The sequence below is a fragment of the Ciconia boyciana genome, chromosome 16 (assembly GCF_034638445.1).
Source record: "Ciconia boyciana chromosome 16, ASM3463844v1, whole genome shotgun sequence".
NCBI lineage: Eukaryota > Metazoa > Chordata > Aves > Ciconiiformes > Ciconiidae > Ciconia > Ciconia boyciana.
This window is the reverse complement of record NC_132949.1, coordinates 4438003-4456709: the sequence shown is the minus strand read 5'-3', so window position 1 is coordinate 4456709 and position 18707 is coordinate 4438003. Positions and strand designations below refer to the sequence as shown.

Here is an 18707-nt window from a genome sequence, read left to right as displayed (position 1 = left end):
CTCTCTTTCACTATTTTCTAATTAAAATGAGAACCTTCTTACCTGTGGCCCAGATCTTGTAGTAATTTATTCTGCAGTAAGAAAAGGAGAGCAATTGCAGTGCCAAAGACCAGCTGGTTAAGGGGTTGGGGACAGTACTTTTTCTGTTTTGTTTTGTGTTCTTTTTTTAAACTAATACAACTGAGATGAACATAGGCAGAAAAGATTAGAGCCAGGTCCAAACTGGATCCATGTTAGTGGTTTGTCATACTATAGAGAAAAAGGATAGGTATGGAGTTCCATAGTGGACAAACTGGACACAAGTACAACTTCAGATCTCTCCTAAAGTCAAAGGAATAAGGATTATACATAACAGGATTTTCACGTACAAACTCACTGACCTGGGTGTAGTATATCCACCCACTCAAGACCTATATTTTGCATCATCCAAAATAACTGTGATGGGCAATCATTCCTTGAAGAACCATCACACCAAACTAACCAACAAGCATCAGAACTTTTAAAGGGGAAAAGCAATTTAGCAAAGAATAAAGAATATTTGTGCCTCTACTGATAGAAGCACTTGGTAAAGTACTGAATCTCTGAACAGTTATCCAAGTCTTTAGAGAGCCCAGAGCTTGCTCTTCTGTCAGGCCCTCAATGCAGTGTAGCATCCAAATGAGCTATAAATTAGCTGGCTCCGAGACTGGTAGCAGTCCAGCTGCTGCAGCACAGGGAGTTCAGCACAAGCTGCACGATCATGTCAAAGTACATACATGGCTGGCCAAGCCGTGCTGAGCTCTGATCTGCCACAGTAGAGTGTTACTGATAACCAAGTTAGCTAGTTTAAAGCAAGCTTAGATATTTCTACAGCCTACTAGCATCACAGTAGTTACTGCACTGTAGAAATGTACTTCCTCAGCTGTAGCTTCCCCTTTTATTTCCTCAGAGCATGATGAATTGGAGGCTAGAAAGGCAAAATTGCATTAGCAGGAGAAATTAAAGATGGGAACCTAGGTCAGTGGTTTCTACAGCCACTTCCCTATGACAATTTTTATTTGTAATTTTTTCCAGTAAATGCTTTAGGAACATCTCTATTGTTCCCCCTGAGGAAATAAACTTTGAAAAGAAGAGCCTGGCAAACTCATAAATAAGGGCTGCAGAGCTTCTGAAACATTTGCAACATCTTCCATCTTGGCTTGTTTTCTTCTCCCAGCTGATGTTTGAGATGAGTGTTCTAAGTAGCATCAGGATGCCCTTGTATTCTCTGTTGGCAACAAGACCAAAAAAGAAAAAAAAAAAGGTATGAATATAAATGTCCCCCTGCCCTCTCCTGTCCTTTTTGATCAATACAAAAACTTTAAATATAGTAACATATTCCTTAGAGCACTGTACAATGAGCTAATACATACAGTTCCCTGGGGAGACATTAGTATTATCTTCATCAGATAAAAAAGGAAATAAGACAGTGGGAGATTTAGGTTAACAATTATGGGCTAGACTGCAATACTGTTAATCACCAACATCTGCAACTGGGCGCTTGCTGATAAAAGTTGGATTCTTATGGGAACTGGCACTCAATGAATCTGAAAGTCAGATCCCTTATTTACTAGTAGATGCCAAGTTGCCACAATTAGGACCCCATCTTCAGTCCCACAAGAATGAAAACCTTTTCCTAAGAAGCAACAGGGAGCAATGCAGCGTTCAACTTTTAGACAGCATGTTTCTACAAGAGTCTGCTCCTTTGAATAGGTTATCTTCAGTACACAGCAGGGACATAGAAACCTAGCACTGAGAACCACAAAAGGCAGCGTGCAGATAGAGGAGTCCTCTGTGCTAGCCAATGGGAAAGGGCAAAGAGAGATCCCAGACTTCATTGTCTTTACATTATATGACAGAAATAATTCTGTCCACTGAGGATTCCCAACTGTCAAGTCTTTCCTGACATCAGTTGCCAAAGCAAGTCTTCCTCCAACAAATACCTGCTAAGAGTACATGGTGGCCTCTAACCTAATAGTTTAGTCTGTCAGCACTGAGGCGCCTAATTCCTTTTGTGGACTTACCCCCAAAGGATTTGCCCCATGAGTCAGAGGCAGGAATTCCTGGTTTATAATTCAATGTTTATTTCAGTGTATCACCTTGTTTTTCATATCCTGACTGCCTGAAATCCCCCCCCAATTTTAAATGGACACATCCTTCATCTTCATTTCCTGTCTGAAACTATTGTGCCATGTAACTGTGCACAGTTAAACACATGCCAGGTCCCCCTTCAGAGCTGGCTATGTTGTGCTGGCAATGTGAAGCAATTCCTTTACCACTGAGAATTTACAAAATACTTTTGGGATCAGTTGTGTAAGATGAGAAAGTAGCTGAAAAAAACCCCAGAAATGTCTCTGAATAGATTTTAAATTGTACAGGTTTTTGTCTCAGAGGGTACATTCTGAGGCTGAACAAATAGGCAGCTAAAAGTACGCTATGTCCTGACTGAGGCTGCCAGTCCTTATATACCACTAAGACAGAATCAAACAAACAAACAAACACACACATCTAAGAGGTAATAGGGGAGGAGGAGATATGAAGTCAGAACATACCACTGAGGTAAATTTGACACAATACCAATTAGTATTTGGCGAAGTGGCTATCTCATTGTTAAGATATTTCCTTCAATATGTTTTCAGAAACTGGGACCATTAAATAACTTAGAAAGATTGCCAGCTCTGATTTCAGGAAGGAAACCTCCTCCCAGTTCCTCTCTAAGTAATTCATTTCTTTTGCAAATGCTTCCTATGGATGGCATTTAAGATACAAATTTCTGAAACAGAGGAGAAACCCCCAACCCAAAACTTTAGGTTCATTTCTAAATGACCTAAAAGTCCAAGACGTTTAGGTTCAAGGTACTCTGGACTGTAAATCAGTCAGAACCTGTAACTGCAATTGGGCCTTCATACAATTCAATAATTCAAACTTTAACTGATTGTTTTTCTAACGCACCACCTTTCTTGACATAATACAAACACTTTCAATGCCTCTGTGTAACATAACAGTTATTGTCAGTACATGCTGTTTACTAAAGCCCTGAGCTCAATTTTGTAATCGTCTCTCCGTGAAGATGAAGCAAAGTTCCTAAATTTCCATGCTGGATTATATTTATTCTGACAGAAACTCTGTAGGGGCAAATGCACAAAAGCAGGGCTAGCACTCATTAAAATGATTTGCTTCATCTTTCTTTTCCACAGTGCATCTTTTCTTTTCCACTGTTTTGCCTGTGACTTCTGGAAGATCAATGCAGAACTGAGTAAGTTAACAGAGTTTATCTGAGGAGTGAAACCCACATTGTTATTCAAATGTAAAGAGTGAAAAGGACACCAGGATCTGATGTCAAGTCTCCACCATCATTACTGAAACAAAAAGGTTGCATGTCCTCCTGTCTCTGAAAACATAGCTCTTAGCAAAACACTACTCTCTCTGCTGTGGTGCCCTTTGTCCCACACTTCTGGCATACCTATTACTTCCTAAACAGAGTCAAATTCTACAAGTTTTTTGACAGGTCACTACAGCTAAGTAATCCATCTGGCATTTCATATGATTAAGATGCCAGCTGACCAGCCTAGCTCCTGAAGGCCTCCTTTCACTCACAAATTAAGGGAGTAGCAGATTGAAAGCAACTTCACCTCTGAGCCAAATACTTCATTTGGCTATAAAGAAGCAGAACAGCTGGGGAGGAAGTTTAAGCCACTTGATCACTTTATAAGGAGCATTTTCCTTTTCATGAGTAGGATCAACAACTCCTCATTTGGACCAAACCTCTGAGATACATCACAGTTAAGCATTGTGTGAAAATGAGCTACAGAAAAAAACAGTTGCAAGAAAATAATGATAGAAAGCACCTTAGTAGCTCCCTGCCTCTTCTGTACTCATCTGTTGCCAGAAAAGTGCTGAGGGGCAAAGAGGGGGGATGGAACATCTATAAAGAAATTTATCTGTCTAGTCCAACTTTAGTTCACTTATCTGGAGAGTTCAAAAGAGGGATGGTGATGCTTTTTGTCACAGGCTTTATTGGGAATAGAAGTGGGAATTTAAGAAGCAGAAGATGGGGATCTGTTTTTTTGCTGTGTCCTTTAAAGCACTAATAATTCAAAGAAAAGAATAGTTACTGTGTTAAGTACATGAACAGTATCTAAGGAGGGGACAATGTCACAGACATGAACTGAGTAAGGCTACTAGGAAAACTCAAGTAAAATGTGCAAGTGTTATAAAGCTGACTTTGCTTTGGGGTGTTTCTGAAAATGGGATTAGTTTTACAGAGTAACTAGTTTTATTACTCTCCTACTGTTAGCAGGAGTTTGTACAGACAACACAAAGAAAACACTGCCCTCAGCTGACACTTTTCTCCCTTGAATCTAACATTACTTCATAGATTGTCTGGTTTAGCAGGCTTTAACAGCCCAATTAATTATGGTGAAACTGATTTACATGGGGTAGTCAGTGTATTTTCACTGAAGCAGCCTCATTATACTTCCATGGAGAGATTTTTTACTCACTTTTGGCCGCAGGAAACGAAAACAAAAAAATCTTCATAAAACTTTAGTCTTTCATCCAATGTCCATAATAAATTATGTAGGGTGTGGAAAAAAAAAGACAAAACCTCCTCCCTGAGCTTACACCAGATGTCTATCACAGCCACTCTTGACCATTTTTCCTTTTGTGTCGGACAGGGACAAACTTTCTTCTGCGTGACTCTCCAAGGAATGCGTGGTATAACCCAGAGGAGGGTTCAGCTCAATTTATTTTTAGAAAATTGAGAGCAGAGAATAAAAACAAACCTTTAAACTAAGAGAGACAATGATACTATAAACCCTACTGGCCTGTTAATATATGTCTGTTTATTGTAACACAATCTGTGACCTTCAGTGCACTGCCAGTGTCTGTAAATAATACAATGGGCTGCTTTTTTATCCCATGGGGATGTGAGTGCTAATGGAGCCTTTCAAAACTCAAATGGATGCCATAAGCTGACGTAGACTGTGCTATTGTGATTCTTATTTATGAGTCTCTCTCTCTCTCTCTCTCTTTCTTTTTAAGTACAAGTTCCAAAGTCACAAAGTGGATGGCAGAAAAAACACCCAGTCTGCATGGTTTGAGGTTGGATTAGATAGCTTATCTAACATTCATAAAAGTACTCCTGCAATGTAAGTTCCCTGCCTCTTAGATCTCTTGAGAGCAAAGTAACAGCTCATTCAAGACATTTATTCTTTAAAAAAAAAAAAAATCTGTGTTTTTTCACTGGCTTCTTAGCCCTATAAAGCTGTTCGCCACCTACTGAACCTTCACAAAACTTCTAATTGTTTAGCTGAGATCCTCCATATATGGATGGTACTATTCTCACCTCTTGGTTAGAGCAGCATAACTATGACATAGCTATGTACTCTGAGGTAAAAAATTGCTCGCCTTTAAAATTTCTTACAAGGTCTCAGTTTTCACCGCCAGCCCTTAGAGTCATCCCACTTGCTATACCAGTGGATGAAAACGAACTCAGAAGGAAACAGTCACGGGCAGTGAATATAAGTGACTTCTGCGAGTTCAGGTGATCAGCCATTCCTCCTTTGTTTAACTCCGCATTTCACATCTTGGGAAGGACCTCACTTCTCTGGATATTCCAATCACAGAATGTATGTGTGTGCATGTGAGCAGGCACACCCCGAGGAGATTCACTGGCACTAAACACCCTATAGATTTTACAGATGGGACTGGAACAACGGTTCTGTCCCCAGTGATACTTTAACCAGCTTAGCAGGTTTTCATATGCAAATCTTGAGTGCCTCAGGTCCATCAGGAACCTGAAGCAAGCAGCAACCATCCCCAACGTTATGCCATTCTGTCAGCACGAATATTTGTGGCACATATCCAAAGCTGTGCAGGTGTTCAACACAAATTCTTGGAAGATCATTATTTGTCATCTACCTCCTCTACCAGCACTACCAAATACCAGTCAGTTCCATGGACTTTTAAAGCTGACCATTCTATAAACATAGCACTGAAAGCCTGATTAGTAAGAATATACATGAAGGGATTGCCCAGTAGCTGCCCAGTAAAGGTCCTGAACAACAAAAAACCAATTAAAATGTAGCAACACTTAAGCACTACCTCACTAGATACACAATAATCTCAATCCAATTTCCCTATATTTAACTGCTTGCATAAAATGTATACTTACAGAATGCCTGTTTTCCACAGAATCTGCAAAATAAAATAACAAGGTATAAGTTATGAAACGGCACATGGCAGAGTGTTACAGAAAATAGACTTTTATGTTTAATCTAACTTTTTTGTTCACCTTGCAATGATGTAAAATTGCTACCTAAACTAAAGTTCAAGCTCTGGTCCTAAGAAGTATCCAAGCACTAGCTCAATTCAAGTACATGGGTGGGACCAGACATTTCAAAGACCGTGTCGAACAGTACATGTTTGACAGCTTTCCTGATTATGGTTTAGAGCAGAAGTCTCTACTGAGAGCACAAGCTGTTACTGGACAAAAAAGAGTCTTCCTTTTAGAGGCAAGTTCTCATGAGCATTATACTTCCTCTTCCAATTCCTTGCCAGGAAAATAACGTACTGCAGAAATCCGGTATAGGATACAATTCTCAGAGCCAAATAAGATCCTGCAAAGACACCTGAAATTTTTTTATTAATAAAAAAAAGACGCTTGTTCCCAATGAAAGCCTGAGAGCCAGCAGGGTCTTTCCATTTAGGATCAGTGAACTTTAAGATTAGATCTTAGGCTTTCTTTTTTTTTTTTTAAGTGGATTTAGCTATTCAGAAGTTTCACAGAATACCTTCAAATACTAAAACATATATATTTCTTTGCCCTCTGAAAGTAAGACAATCTAGAGACATGAGGAAAGTCACTCCACTTTTAGTAGAGGACTTCAAGTCTTGTTAAAATTGCTCTTTTGTATGGCCTGTTAAGATATTTAACACGTGACAAAAGTAAGTGCTGAATCTTGAAGAGTATTTTCTTGGAAAGTATATAAAATTCAGTGGAGAGAGGTTGTGTCGAGGAAATTCATCTAATGCTCAAAGCAGGGGGTTTGGACTAGGACTCTGGGTTAATCTTGCCAGTATTTTTTCTATAAACATGGGATAGTCTCTTAAGCTATGTTTTTTCTAAGTATGTATTTTTTTAAATAGCAAATAATAATATCAGTCTTCCCATAGGCAGAACACTTATGTAAATTTTGAAAAGTTCTCTGAAATCATTAAATGAAGGATATTATGAAAAGTACTACTACCATAAATAGACCTTAATAAAGGTCTTTTAGAGACTCCCTTGCCAGCCAGCAGAAGTAATGAGGAAACTGGACACAGGTGAATCTAACTTCACAGATAACAATGCTAAAGTCTCTTTTTCTCCCTCCTTTATGATTACATCCATGTATATTTGTGGTGCAGTTAAACTTGTACAGTTTCTACCATCCGCATTTTTATTACATGAGGATTCTGATTCTGCTTCACTGAAAGCAGCACCATGAACACAGTATACAATAAGGCTGCAATTTCTGAAACACAGACTACATGAATGCCACTGGCACTGTACACTATGAGTTTTCTCCAAGACAGTTCTACCCAGAACTTTTAGCCTAGGAAAAGGATTAAAAACTGAGGTGACTACAGCACCTTATACCAGTGCATGAACTTAATTTCAGTATAAAATTGATTTCAATGTTTGGCAAGATTGATCCCTATATATTTAGCCAGTTTGATAAGAAACGAAATAAAAAGTTACATGGGAAACACGTAAAAGCTTTCTGCATCCTGAAAGCTGACAGAAGTGGACAAAAACACTGCTGACACAGTGCTACATCAAAGCTTGACTTTAAGTGGACAAAACTATATGTAAGGTTTATGGAGTGAGGTATTAATGAGCTGTAGTTTAGTCCTCTGTCACAATGTATTGTGCTTACAGGAAGGAGGAAATGACAAATTTTGTATAAATTCCAAACTTCAAACAATGGGATGTTTGCCACCCCAAAGCTACTAGGTCACAATAACAGATATCCCACCTCCTTGTTATCTGTCACCCAGATTCAAAACAGTGTGGCTTTCTAGCTAAGTATCATATCTCTACCAGGAGAATGTCATAATCTGTGTCCTTTGAAAGTGCTGCTGGAAGGCTGTATGATTTCTAAAAAGTACCCATGAGGTAAGCCAGCATGTAGCCTCTAATGAAAGCACAATGATATGGTGCTTTTGTTGATTCTTTGCTACGTCATTCTTTTCACAAACTTTTAATTTCATTCCTGTTAAAAATATGAAGTGTTTTTTACTTGAAACACACTGATTTTACTGTGATGAAAGAGAACAGAGAGATTTTCAAATGACATCTGGCTTTCCCTTACTAACAAAAACAGGGAAATGAGATATGCTGGATTCTAGTCATATACAGAAAAATTGGTCAAGCTTCCATAGCAGGGCAAACAAGAAGCTGCATATTTCATGAAAGAAATCAGGGCTGAAGGTCTGGTCCTGGTGATTTCTAAAAGATTCCCAAGTCTAATAAAGGTAGGTGGTTTTATGGATTTCTGATGAATTTAAACTCTTGCTATTGCTTTTAGTTGATGGGGTTTTAAATTCAAAGAACATATGTTTACAAAGGAATACATTAACAGCAGGAATTTAAGGTACTGTCATCCCCACCTGCTCTGCCCTTTCTCATTGCTAGAGGTTATAGAGAAGAGAATATATGCCTAAAGAGTTGCAATTCATAATCCATCTCAAACTCATCTCCAACACTGGTGAAAGCTAGATGCTAGATTATCAACTGAAGGTGCTGAACTGCAGACACATACTACATTCTGCCAAGGCCTTTATTGGAGCGGTAGCTTCTAAGAGAGAATCTTGGCAGGCCGCTTGGGAACAGATCTTACACAGGGGCATGCACGCAATTCAGCTTTGCATTTTAGGTTCAAGCAAGGTCAGAAGCTCCCTGTGTATTTGTCTCTTACTGAAACCATCTGGCTTTGCCTAATTTTTGGCTGAAGCTATTGTAAACATTTGGCTCTGGAATCAATGTCTCACAGATCCAGGCTTTGGTCTAGAATATGTCTTGAAACCTAAAGATCCAAAGAGTTTTTATTTTGGAGAAGGGACAGGTTATTAGCTTGATTTCGGACTGCATGCAACTAGTATGTGCTCATAAGGCCTGAGTTTTGAATAGCATAATGAATGCTCAGATCCTGTGAGTTTTCTCTATGCTGGAAAAGACGTTCAGTGGGAAATTCTGGCTAAATACAGAGGTGTTAAGCCTGAGGCTCAGTAGCAGGAAAGTATTCGAGCAGATTTCCTGATTGCTAGAACTGATTTCTAATAGTTTGTTCCAAACCACTGAATGCAATAGGGATTTCTCATGCCTCTTTCCACTGGGATATATTTATTTTTCCATAGTACATTGTTGGTTGCAATAGGATTCTTAGAATTTCCTGTCTCGCCACTGCAGTTGCTTCCAAGTGACCAATTCATTTTTCCAGACTTAGCAGCATGAAGGCTGGGTCTGCATTTTGTTCACTAGATTTCCATTTTCCTAATAAGAAATTAGGAATAGTTATCCTGCAATAAGCCACTATGAGTTAAATTCAGCACACATCAAGATCAGTGCAAAGCCTGTCACTGGTTTCTGTGACCTTTGGATCTGATAGAGAGCAAGAATGTAGTAATACATTGTCTTCCACAAGAAGTGTCCTGAAAAAATGTAAGAAAATCTGTGAACTGGAGTTGGCTTTAGTCTTCTCAGCAATATGAACAGAACTGTGCTACCCTGTGCTGGTTTTGTCTGGGAGAGAGTTAATTTTCTTCACAGTAGCTAGTATGGGGCTATGTTTTGGATTTGTGCTGGAAACAGTGCTGATAACACAGGGATGTTGTAGTTACTGCTGAGCAGTGCTTACACAGAGTCAAGGCCTTTGCTGCTCCTCACCCCACCCTACCAGCGAGGAGGCTGGGGGTGCACAAGAACTTGGGAGGGGACACAGCCGGGACAGCTGACCCCAACTGACTAAAGGGATATTCCACACCAGATGACATCATGCTCAGCATGTAAAGCTGGGGGAAGAAGAAGGAAGGGGTGAGACATTCAGAGTTATGGCGTTTGTCCTCCCAAGTAACTGTTACGTGTGATGGAGCCCTGCTTTCCTGGAGATGGCTGAACACCTGCCTGCCCATGGGAAGCAGTGAATGAATTCCTTGTTTTGCTTTGCTTGCGTGTGCAGCTTTTGCTTTACCTATTAAACTGTCTTTATCTCAACCCACGTGTTTTCTCACTTTTACTCTTCTGATTCTCTCCCCCATCCCATCAGAGGAGAGTGAGCGAGTGGCTGTGTGGGGCTTAGTTGCCGGCTGAGATTAAACCATGACATACCCCAAGAACTGGGATCAATGTTGAGGGAAGAGGTGGAGCTGAGATAAAGAACCAGTATGGAGATGCTGGGACTTCCTGCCCCTACTGCCTCCTGGGGGGATGAAAGGTGTGATGGAAATAAATCATGCATCTAAAAGAGCCTCCACCCACTCAGCTGAACTAAGTATCTGACACATCCTGACCCCTCCCTCAGGAAGGGCATCAGCTGCCAGCCTAGCCTGTTGGGACTCCGGCACAGGCAAAGCAGACAGCAAAGCCACAGTCATTTTATCATTCTTGGCAGTCTGTTGATTTAGACAATTGCCTGTTTTGCTTAAGTTTTGAACTGTCTCAGTTCTTTCTGAACAAAAAGCAACAGCTCTGGGACTGAGCTGGATATTTCTGACTCCCAATATACTTTGGCCTTTCCAGAGAGCAACCAGAGAAAGGAAATCCCTAATTTTAAGGAAATTAGTTCATCCTGATAGGTGTGAAGGGCTTTTAGACAAAGGTGTTATTGACCTGAATGGTACCAATTGTGACCATTCCCCGAATTGCCATTTGGATGTAAGGTTTGATTCAAAGCTGAGGCTTGAAGCTTTAGGTATTTTATGTAAAATACTAAAGTAACGGCCTATTGCTCTAGAAAAGGTTTTAAATCAATACCTGGGTGAACTTCCTGAACACTAAATCTTCTTTCTCCGAATTAAACTAACCTTTCAATAACAATGCAAGGACAACTTCATCTCTTTGAGTTGCTTCCAGAGACAATACTAGTGATCAGCATCCTCCTTAAACCTCTCATTATATCAGAGGAAATCTAGCGTTCAACTAAAGAGACTGACATTCTCTATCTACAGTACTATTATTTGACTTTCAATCAAAAGACACCTGACTAGACTTGGATTTCACAAATGACCTGCTTTTCCTACTGTTAACGGGTTAACTGTAGTTAACCACATGCAGGTCTTCTGGGATTTGAAACGTGCATTTGACAGTTTGTTTCTGTCTATCTTAATGTAACACCTCTTTAGGCCTGGTACTCAGAATAAGGAAAGCGGCACAGCAGATAGGACGGGAAGTCTTACCATAGTGTGATGGAGACACTAAAATGATAGTAACAGGAGATAACATAGCCAATACCAGGAAAATAAAAAGAAAAGGAGTAATGGCAGATGCTCAGCACACTGCCAAAGGCCTGGGGCTTGGAAAAGGTCAGAGCATTATCTGCACTATGGATTCATGATTTGGGATAAGGACAAGCAATAGCTGTAGAACTCAAAATACGAGAGAAGTTGGTTACTGACATGGCATCTGCCTTACTGGGGACAGCAGTGAGATCCATCAGAAAAATGAAGAGGAAAAATATTTTAGCTCAGTCACAAAGAATTGCACCAGACATAACAACTACTGACAGCTCTTCAGCTTCCTCTCTAATGGACACAACTTTTGGAATGCAGACAACTCCTTGAAAAGACAAAATTGCTTATGAAGCACTCAATTCTAATTAAACAAACCCAAAACAGAATAGTGACCTACAAACAAATAATAATAAAATGTTACATAGGTCTTAGGTGTTAAATCTGTCAAACTGTGTAGCTGACACCAATTCCCAAATTCATGTAATTTCCCCAGAGGGCACGTTTGTCTGAACCATTAACTTCCTAAAGTAGATTGTACTCTTGGGCATTTGCTCAAAAATCTCAAAGAATATTCAAACATAGTGAAGATCATAATGGTAAACCAACTTCTGCACCCACTAGTAATGCTCAACATCTTTCACAATTGGCCTTTAATATACTTACATTAATAAATATTAAAGTACTTAAGAAGATAGATCTATTTTCTAGGGATCCTCCACTGCATTTATACTTTGCCACCTTGCAATCACACAGCCTAACAAAAATCAAAGTAAATGTTACATTTACATAGCCTGTAATGTAGCTATCCAAAGCAACTGCATAGCTATGGGATGCACTGCTTATCTAATTGAAACACTTTTCCTGTGTATCAGTCAGGAAAAACAGACGTGATTAAAACAATAAACTGTTACTATGTTTCCAAGAATAACTGAAACTGTAGAATGTTATGCAGAAAAGAGCAGGTGGACTGCAAGATTAAGGGGTGCTTGCATATCATCTGGCTAATTCAGCTCAGTCTTTCAATCATCTCATTTTATTGCAGTTCCTACTTTATGGCAAGTACAGTCTTATAAGTGCTTTGAATTATAGCTCTGCTGGACCAACCTTGAGTTTACACTACAACTCACAAAACATCCTTCTAGTATATAACACTTTCCATTATGTCAAAAATAGGAGTGGTGAAAGGTGTAACAATCAGCTTCACACCTGGGCAGAAAGCAAGCGAGGGGTTATACAAGCAGCTTCTGCAGCTTGTTACAGGTCCAATTCACACTCACTGGAAAACGTTTCAGAACATTAGTGGCCTTCAGGTTCAGCCCTAAAGTGAGCTGTTTTTTTTTCTCATGATACTGCCAGGTCATCCTACATGAAGTGCCTAACCCTGCTCTTTAATGTAAAGGATATTCTGCTTGTCACTGCAACACTATGAAAAATGAGTACAACATACAGGCTCCGCACCAAGCCAGGAGTTGGATTCTGAAATTCTGTTCCCGGTGTTGTCAGTCTCTAAACACATTGCCTTAAACAAATGACCTAATCTCTCCGTTTATTCAGCTGTAAAATGGAGATAAAAATTGCCTTATAAGTCCTCACAAGGGAAAATTAAATAATGTTTTCTGAAGTACTTGGAGACCCGCACATGAAAGATTCCCTAGAAACAGAGTACTGTGTTGGACCAGGTGGGAAATCCCTTATAAAACAGAAAAATAGCAAATTAAAACACAACAATCAAAAATTAAAAATGGCACACAACAAAGCCACTTGGTAACACAGATGGGGACAAAATCTGAACAGTTTACAGCCCTAATATTTACAAATCTAGACTTCCTAACACAAAGAGAGGAAAGGAAATCCTTTCTGATTTAGTCTTTGACAAACTATGAAGAAAGGCTTTTAACCTACTGTCTCTGAACTCATTACTGCCAGAACATTTATAGGCAGTAATTGCCAGTAAGCTGCTAACACCCGCATACAAAAGTCTGTGTTACAGGAGGTGGAAGGGTAGAGTGGCTGGCACATACAATCTGAGACAATTTTTGATGGTGCTTAGAACAAACAACCTACTCTACTGAAGTGATCATACTGCTTTAAAGGTTTTTAGAGTTTGTTGTTGGAGGCTTTATAGATATTTGCTGGGGTTATATCCAAAACTAGTGTAATACTTTATAACACATGGCAAACATGCTCAACTAAGAGGACAAGTGTTGTTCATGACCAGTTTGAGATAACACAAAATAGCAACCTAATCCCTAACAGGGCGTGTTCAGCTCCAGATTCAGCTCCAGATGTATGGCCGAACTACTAAGCAGATACAGTACAAATGGGCTGATGAAGTAGATGTTACAAATATTAACCTTACTGCATTAAATATTATTGGTTTATTAGAAACCATGAAGGTGTTATGCAATTTATCAACACCAGTTATTTCGTAGCTGCCCTTCAGTATGTTCCTATGTGACTTGGATCTCTTTTTTATGGCATTTATCTTCTAAACTATTCAGTCACAAATTTATCTCTAATCTCTGTACAAATGCTTCCTTTATGTGTTTAATTTTTCACTAGCTTACTTACCATTATTAGCTTTTCTGATTTCACTATAAACTGTTTCAGTCCCCTTCTGTACAGGAGCTGGAAAATGTATTGGCACAGAATCAATTTCTTTTCTTTTTTTTTTTTTTTTTTTGTTTTGTTTGCCTTATGAAAAGCTCCTTAAACAAACAGAACACACTGTTTTACTTTCAGAGGAAGTAGTTACATAAGCAGCAATGAGCCTGTGGAGTCTGTATGAAAAAGCCACTACACCCCCTCCCCCAAACCCAGACTGTAATGTTCTGAGAGGGAGATGTCTCCCCCTTTATATAAAAATGATGATGAAAATAGGCTTCCCTTTCTAAATTTGATTTTAACATTTTAATAATCTTATCAACTTAAATTGATACTGCTTTAATTTTACAGAGACATCTACCACTAGAGAAGAGTTTGTCTGGATCACTTTGAAGAGCTTCTTCAATTTGTTCTAAGGATTTAGGGATCCTAGACCTGAGGAGATCTATCATTTGGAAGACTAACTACACCCCCTTTTGGCAACTAGCCTGATTAAATCTTATGGGCACAAAAATAATCTAATTTTCTGTTCTTTGTGAAATGTCTCAGAAGAATATTTGCAGATTTCACACTGCACTGCTTCTATTTAGGTGCTACCTGGGAAAGGTCTCCTCTCAGTTCCTCAGCATGGCAGACTCTTCCATCAGTGCACTGAGATCAGGTGGACATAGCAGGAGTGAAGGCTAAGAACGCTTGTGGAAAGATAGGAAGGAGAAAAAGCAAATAGAGAAGATCTGTGCCTCTAGGGACACAGCTGGGATACAAATGCAGTGTTAGTCTTAGACACATACTTTTCAGACCCTTAGGTTTACAAAAAAGTGCCTGTAAACCTCTGTTCTTGCACAAGATGGAAAGTAAAAAGGTCTTCCTTTTTTGCTATCTGACATCTGTGAAAACCTATCCACAGAGTTTTGATACCAAACTACAGGCACTTACCCCAGTAGGGAAGGGGCAGAGCCTTGTCTAAAGGCCTGAAAACAGCAAGAACTCAGTTTCTCTATGGTCAGTGTAAACACAGCTCTGGCTAGTAGGAAATTAGAACAATTTCCTCTATTTCTTGCATGGTTGTAGATTAAGAGTCCCTGGGCAACCATAGTCAAGCAAAGTGCTCCAGAACTCTGTGCATTTAAAACCACTTTCTTCATTTGGTATAAAGGCCTATGCAGGCAGGGTCTAGGAGCTTGCTGTTCAAGGATCTCAAAGCGTTTTAGAAACATTCATTCATTTCAGTTAAACTGAGCCTCTTAGAAAACCTCAGAATTCTATCAATATCACCTCCAATTTCTGTGGATCTTCAATAAACCAAGAAGTTAGATTTTTCTAGTTAAATTAAAAAAAAAAAAAAAAGGTTGTTCCCTCTCTGCAAGAAACTGGAAAGAAAATTCAAATTTCTGGATACAGAGTCCTGTACTTTAGCTATAAAACACATTTAAAGAATTCAGCCATATTGATCTGCAGCCAGACTCAGAATCACAACTGTTACTGTTCTGCATCGTTCTGAAGAACCTAAGTGTCTCTGGCACCACATTCTAATTTCCCAAAGCTAATTTCATTTTTTTAAATTCTGTTAAGCATCCTTTAAATGTTGGGAGCTAACACATCAGAATTGAGTTGCAAAACTGTTATTAATTTCAACAACAGTAGGAGTTACACTTCACTGAGTGCCTAATCACAGCTTTCAGACTTGCAGTTTTGGCATGAACTTTCTTTGCAAAATAGTCTGAAGTTCTTGAAGCGCATTTCATATACTTATGGACTATTGCTTAAATGATCAATTCAGTTTCCAGTGAAGTAAGAAGTAATCTTCTCAGAATTTTAATGAGAGGAAGCTCATTTCTTTTGGAATACATTTTTTTAGGAGATTACAGTCCTAAATCTACTCCTGTTGACTCTGTGGAAAGACTTGGTGGGAGGCATTTCCTTAGCTTGCTTTTTTTTTCCCAGACCCATTTCATTAAATTGTGATATAATGCCACTGCCCATGTTATTTTCTTTGTTAATCTTCCAAAAGTCGTCTCAGCACTGAAAAAACGTGCTAGGAGAAATTACTTGGATGATTTGACATTTTGTTCCCACTAACTTTATAATGTTGCCACCCTGCAGATAACTAACCAGCTATAAAAGTAAAAGAAGGAGCATGTTCTTATTCAGCCATGATTAGCGGTTTCTCCCTTCTCACTTTAGGGATATTTCCTGATCTTACTTTAGCACTGGCCTTTGTTTTTGCTCAGATTAACAATAAAGGGTCTAAATCACTTTGCCATCTTTTTGCACAACTAAGCTTTAGAAAAAGATAAGCACTATATTTTTGTCAAGCGTATAATCACTGTAAGTATTCAATTTAATCATTCCCTAGAATTACCACCTCTTTAAATATCAAATTAACATTCCACTATGACTACCCCAAATAAGAGCTGGACTGTGTAGCCCCAACTCTACCTCGTATTTGTCTAACCCCTACTTCAAAAAGCAGGTATCAAGTTATTCCCACATGGAATTTTTAAAATAAAGCAGTGAAACTTTGCTTCTAACAAGCTTACCACTCACTATCAGTAATACTGTAATGAAGCCTGTTTTTTGCTCCTCATACAGAAGCACAATACATATAAAGTTCTTGATGCACTAGCCTATTCGCCATTATACTGTGTTAAAAAGTATTTCAGAAATGACCAGCTAGTGCAGACATGGCTGGAAAAACAGGGTGAAACCACTGTTTTCAAATGTAAGTAGTTCTTTACTGTCAAAGACAAGATGTACATCCTTCTACAATTACGTAAACTTGTTTTGAGGTGGCATTCAATTATTCCTGATTCCCAAAAGTGACATAAAGACTACTGTTATAGCTTAGATACTGCAGCATTTATTGCCGTAGTCTTTTACAATGCACAAAATATGATTATCCTGCTCCTGAGACGAAAATTAGTATTGACATTGACAGCAGTGGCAGGAGGAACAAATGATTGGGAAGATAAATTAATTTCAGGTTAGTCCTGAGAGATCAAAGAAATCTGGAGTTCCTCAAAAGGCAGAAGGAATCAGACTCTAGGTGCAGCCTGCTGGATGAGATATGCGTGCCCAGAGAAAAGGTAAGCGTGATATACTTTGTCTTCATTCAGAAAATAGGTGGAAGCAAATGAGGTGCGATAGGGATTTGGAGCTAGGTAATAATCTGAAAGGTCTGGTCCCTAAGAAGGACTGGTCATAACCCACAGACAGACATGAAAGAATATTATGATTCGAAACAAAACTTGTGCAATAACATCAGCGTGGCAGAAATAACAGTGGCAGTCCTATGGCTGAACTATTTTTGTGAGGGTACATGATTGTGACAAGGGTATATAAAGAAACTTGGTTTTGCTTCTCTTTTCCCAAGAATAAATCTCATCCTGTTCTTATTGTGATAGGCAGTGCAGAGCGGAAAGAATTAGTCTTGCAAGCTGGTTTCATACAACTCCTTCCATTCAAGCAGCATCCTCAAGATGCTCTGAAAGATTAACACATTAAATACTTGCAGTGCAGTTGGCATTTACATAACCAAAGCATGCATTTGGTAAGCATTCACTTGTGTCCTGGGTGCAACAAAAGAAATAGATTAGGGAGCTGTCGTATCTCAAGATACTTGAAGCACTGTTCAGTCTTAGAGAATCAGTAACGGTTCTGTATGTCACACATAGGTCTGTAACATGAGACAGCATTCAGTTAAAATAATCTGATCTCATTTACATACTATCTTTTAAACATTAGTTTGTAGTTTAATGGGGTTCAGTCTACATAGCATGGGTACTATCTTATTACTCAGTCTGGTATACTGGAATAGTGTCATATATCAGGAATGGGATGAAAAGGCTATTTTTAGAGATGCTGATCTTGCATTTAATAGGGCTTTTAATTTAACTAATCATGCACTAGCATATCTTTACCATTCTACACCATTGTACTCTGTAGTGAACACTCAGAAACAGTTGTAACAATTAAGTATTAGCCCTATTCTGAAAAGGAGTACAACTATGGTATCTCAGTGCAGAATTTAGCAGAGGTGGATAAATAGCATGCTTAGAACACAGGGAAAACTCTGTGATGAATGATACCAGCAAGTGAAAACAGAGAAAGAATAGGAGGACTGGCTGTTCTGGGAGAGCTTTGCTGCCAAGCTTGAAGAATGAGCACTTTTGCCCAAACATCTGTATTACTAACTGAACAATCATGTCTTTGGTCTCTGAAATAAGTGAGTGGTCCTTCCTACCAGGAAAAAGCAAATTTATCAATTTCTTCCTCAGTCTGCTTCTCATTCAGCTAAAGCAAAGAAGCTAGAGCACAGCATAAACATCTCTCGTGGGTTTTATCCACTTCTAGCTACTTGAAACTTTTTGTAAATTTCCAAAAGATTTAACAACTTTCAACACAAGGGCATAATGATATCCCAGTTCTCCAGATGACACAGAATGGGTGAAGTGTGCATTTGGGTGTTGAGAATAAATTTCAGTGGATCTGCAGGGACATGTACCTTAGCCTCATGATAGGAGGTCTGGTTACTGTTACCACAGAACTACAGGTAGGAGGCCAAAGTTATCTGGGCATCAATATTCTCATTT

General features: G+C 39.0%; 1 protein-coding gene across 5 annotated transcripts in view; it reads right to left on the bottom strand.

Moving 5' to 3' along the window:
• Nucleotides 1-42: 42 nt before the first annotated feature.
• The window catches only part of PECAM1 (platelet and endothelial cell adhesion molecule 1), a 47159-nt gene continuing 28494 nt past the window's right edge, over nt 43-18707 (bottom strand). For 2 of the 5 annotated variants that reach the window (XM_072880911.1, XM_072880908.1), the window contains exons 14-16: nt 14083-14139; nt 6194-6216; nt 43-1246 (exon numbers count right to left, since the gene is read on the bottom strand). In XM_072880911.1, coding sequence (XP_072737012.1) covers nt 1217-1246; nt 6194-6216; nt 14083-14139 — 110 coding nt within the window. In that variant the 3' untranslated portion in view covers nt 43-1216. Of the gene's footprint in view, nt 1247-6193; nt 6217-14082; nt 14140-14766; nt 14808-18707 lie in introns of those variants that run through there. The other 3 variants (XM_072880909.1, XM_072880910.1, XM_072880912.1) reach the window with 2 other exon arrangements.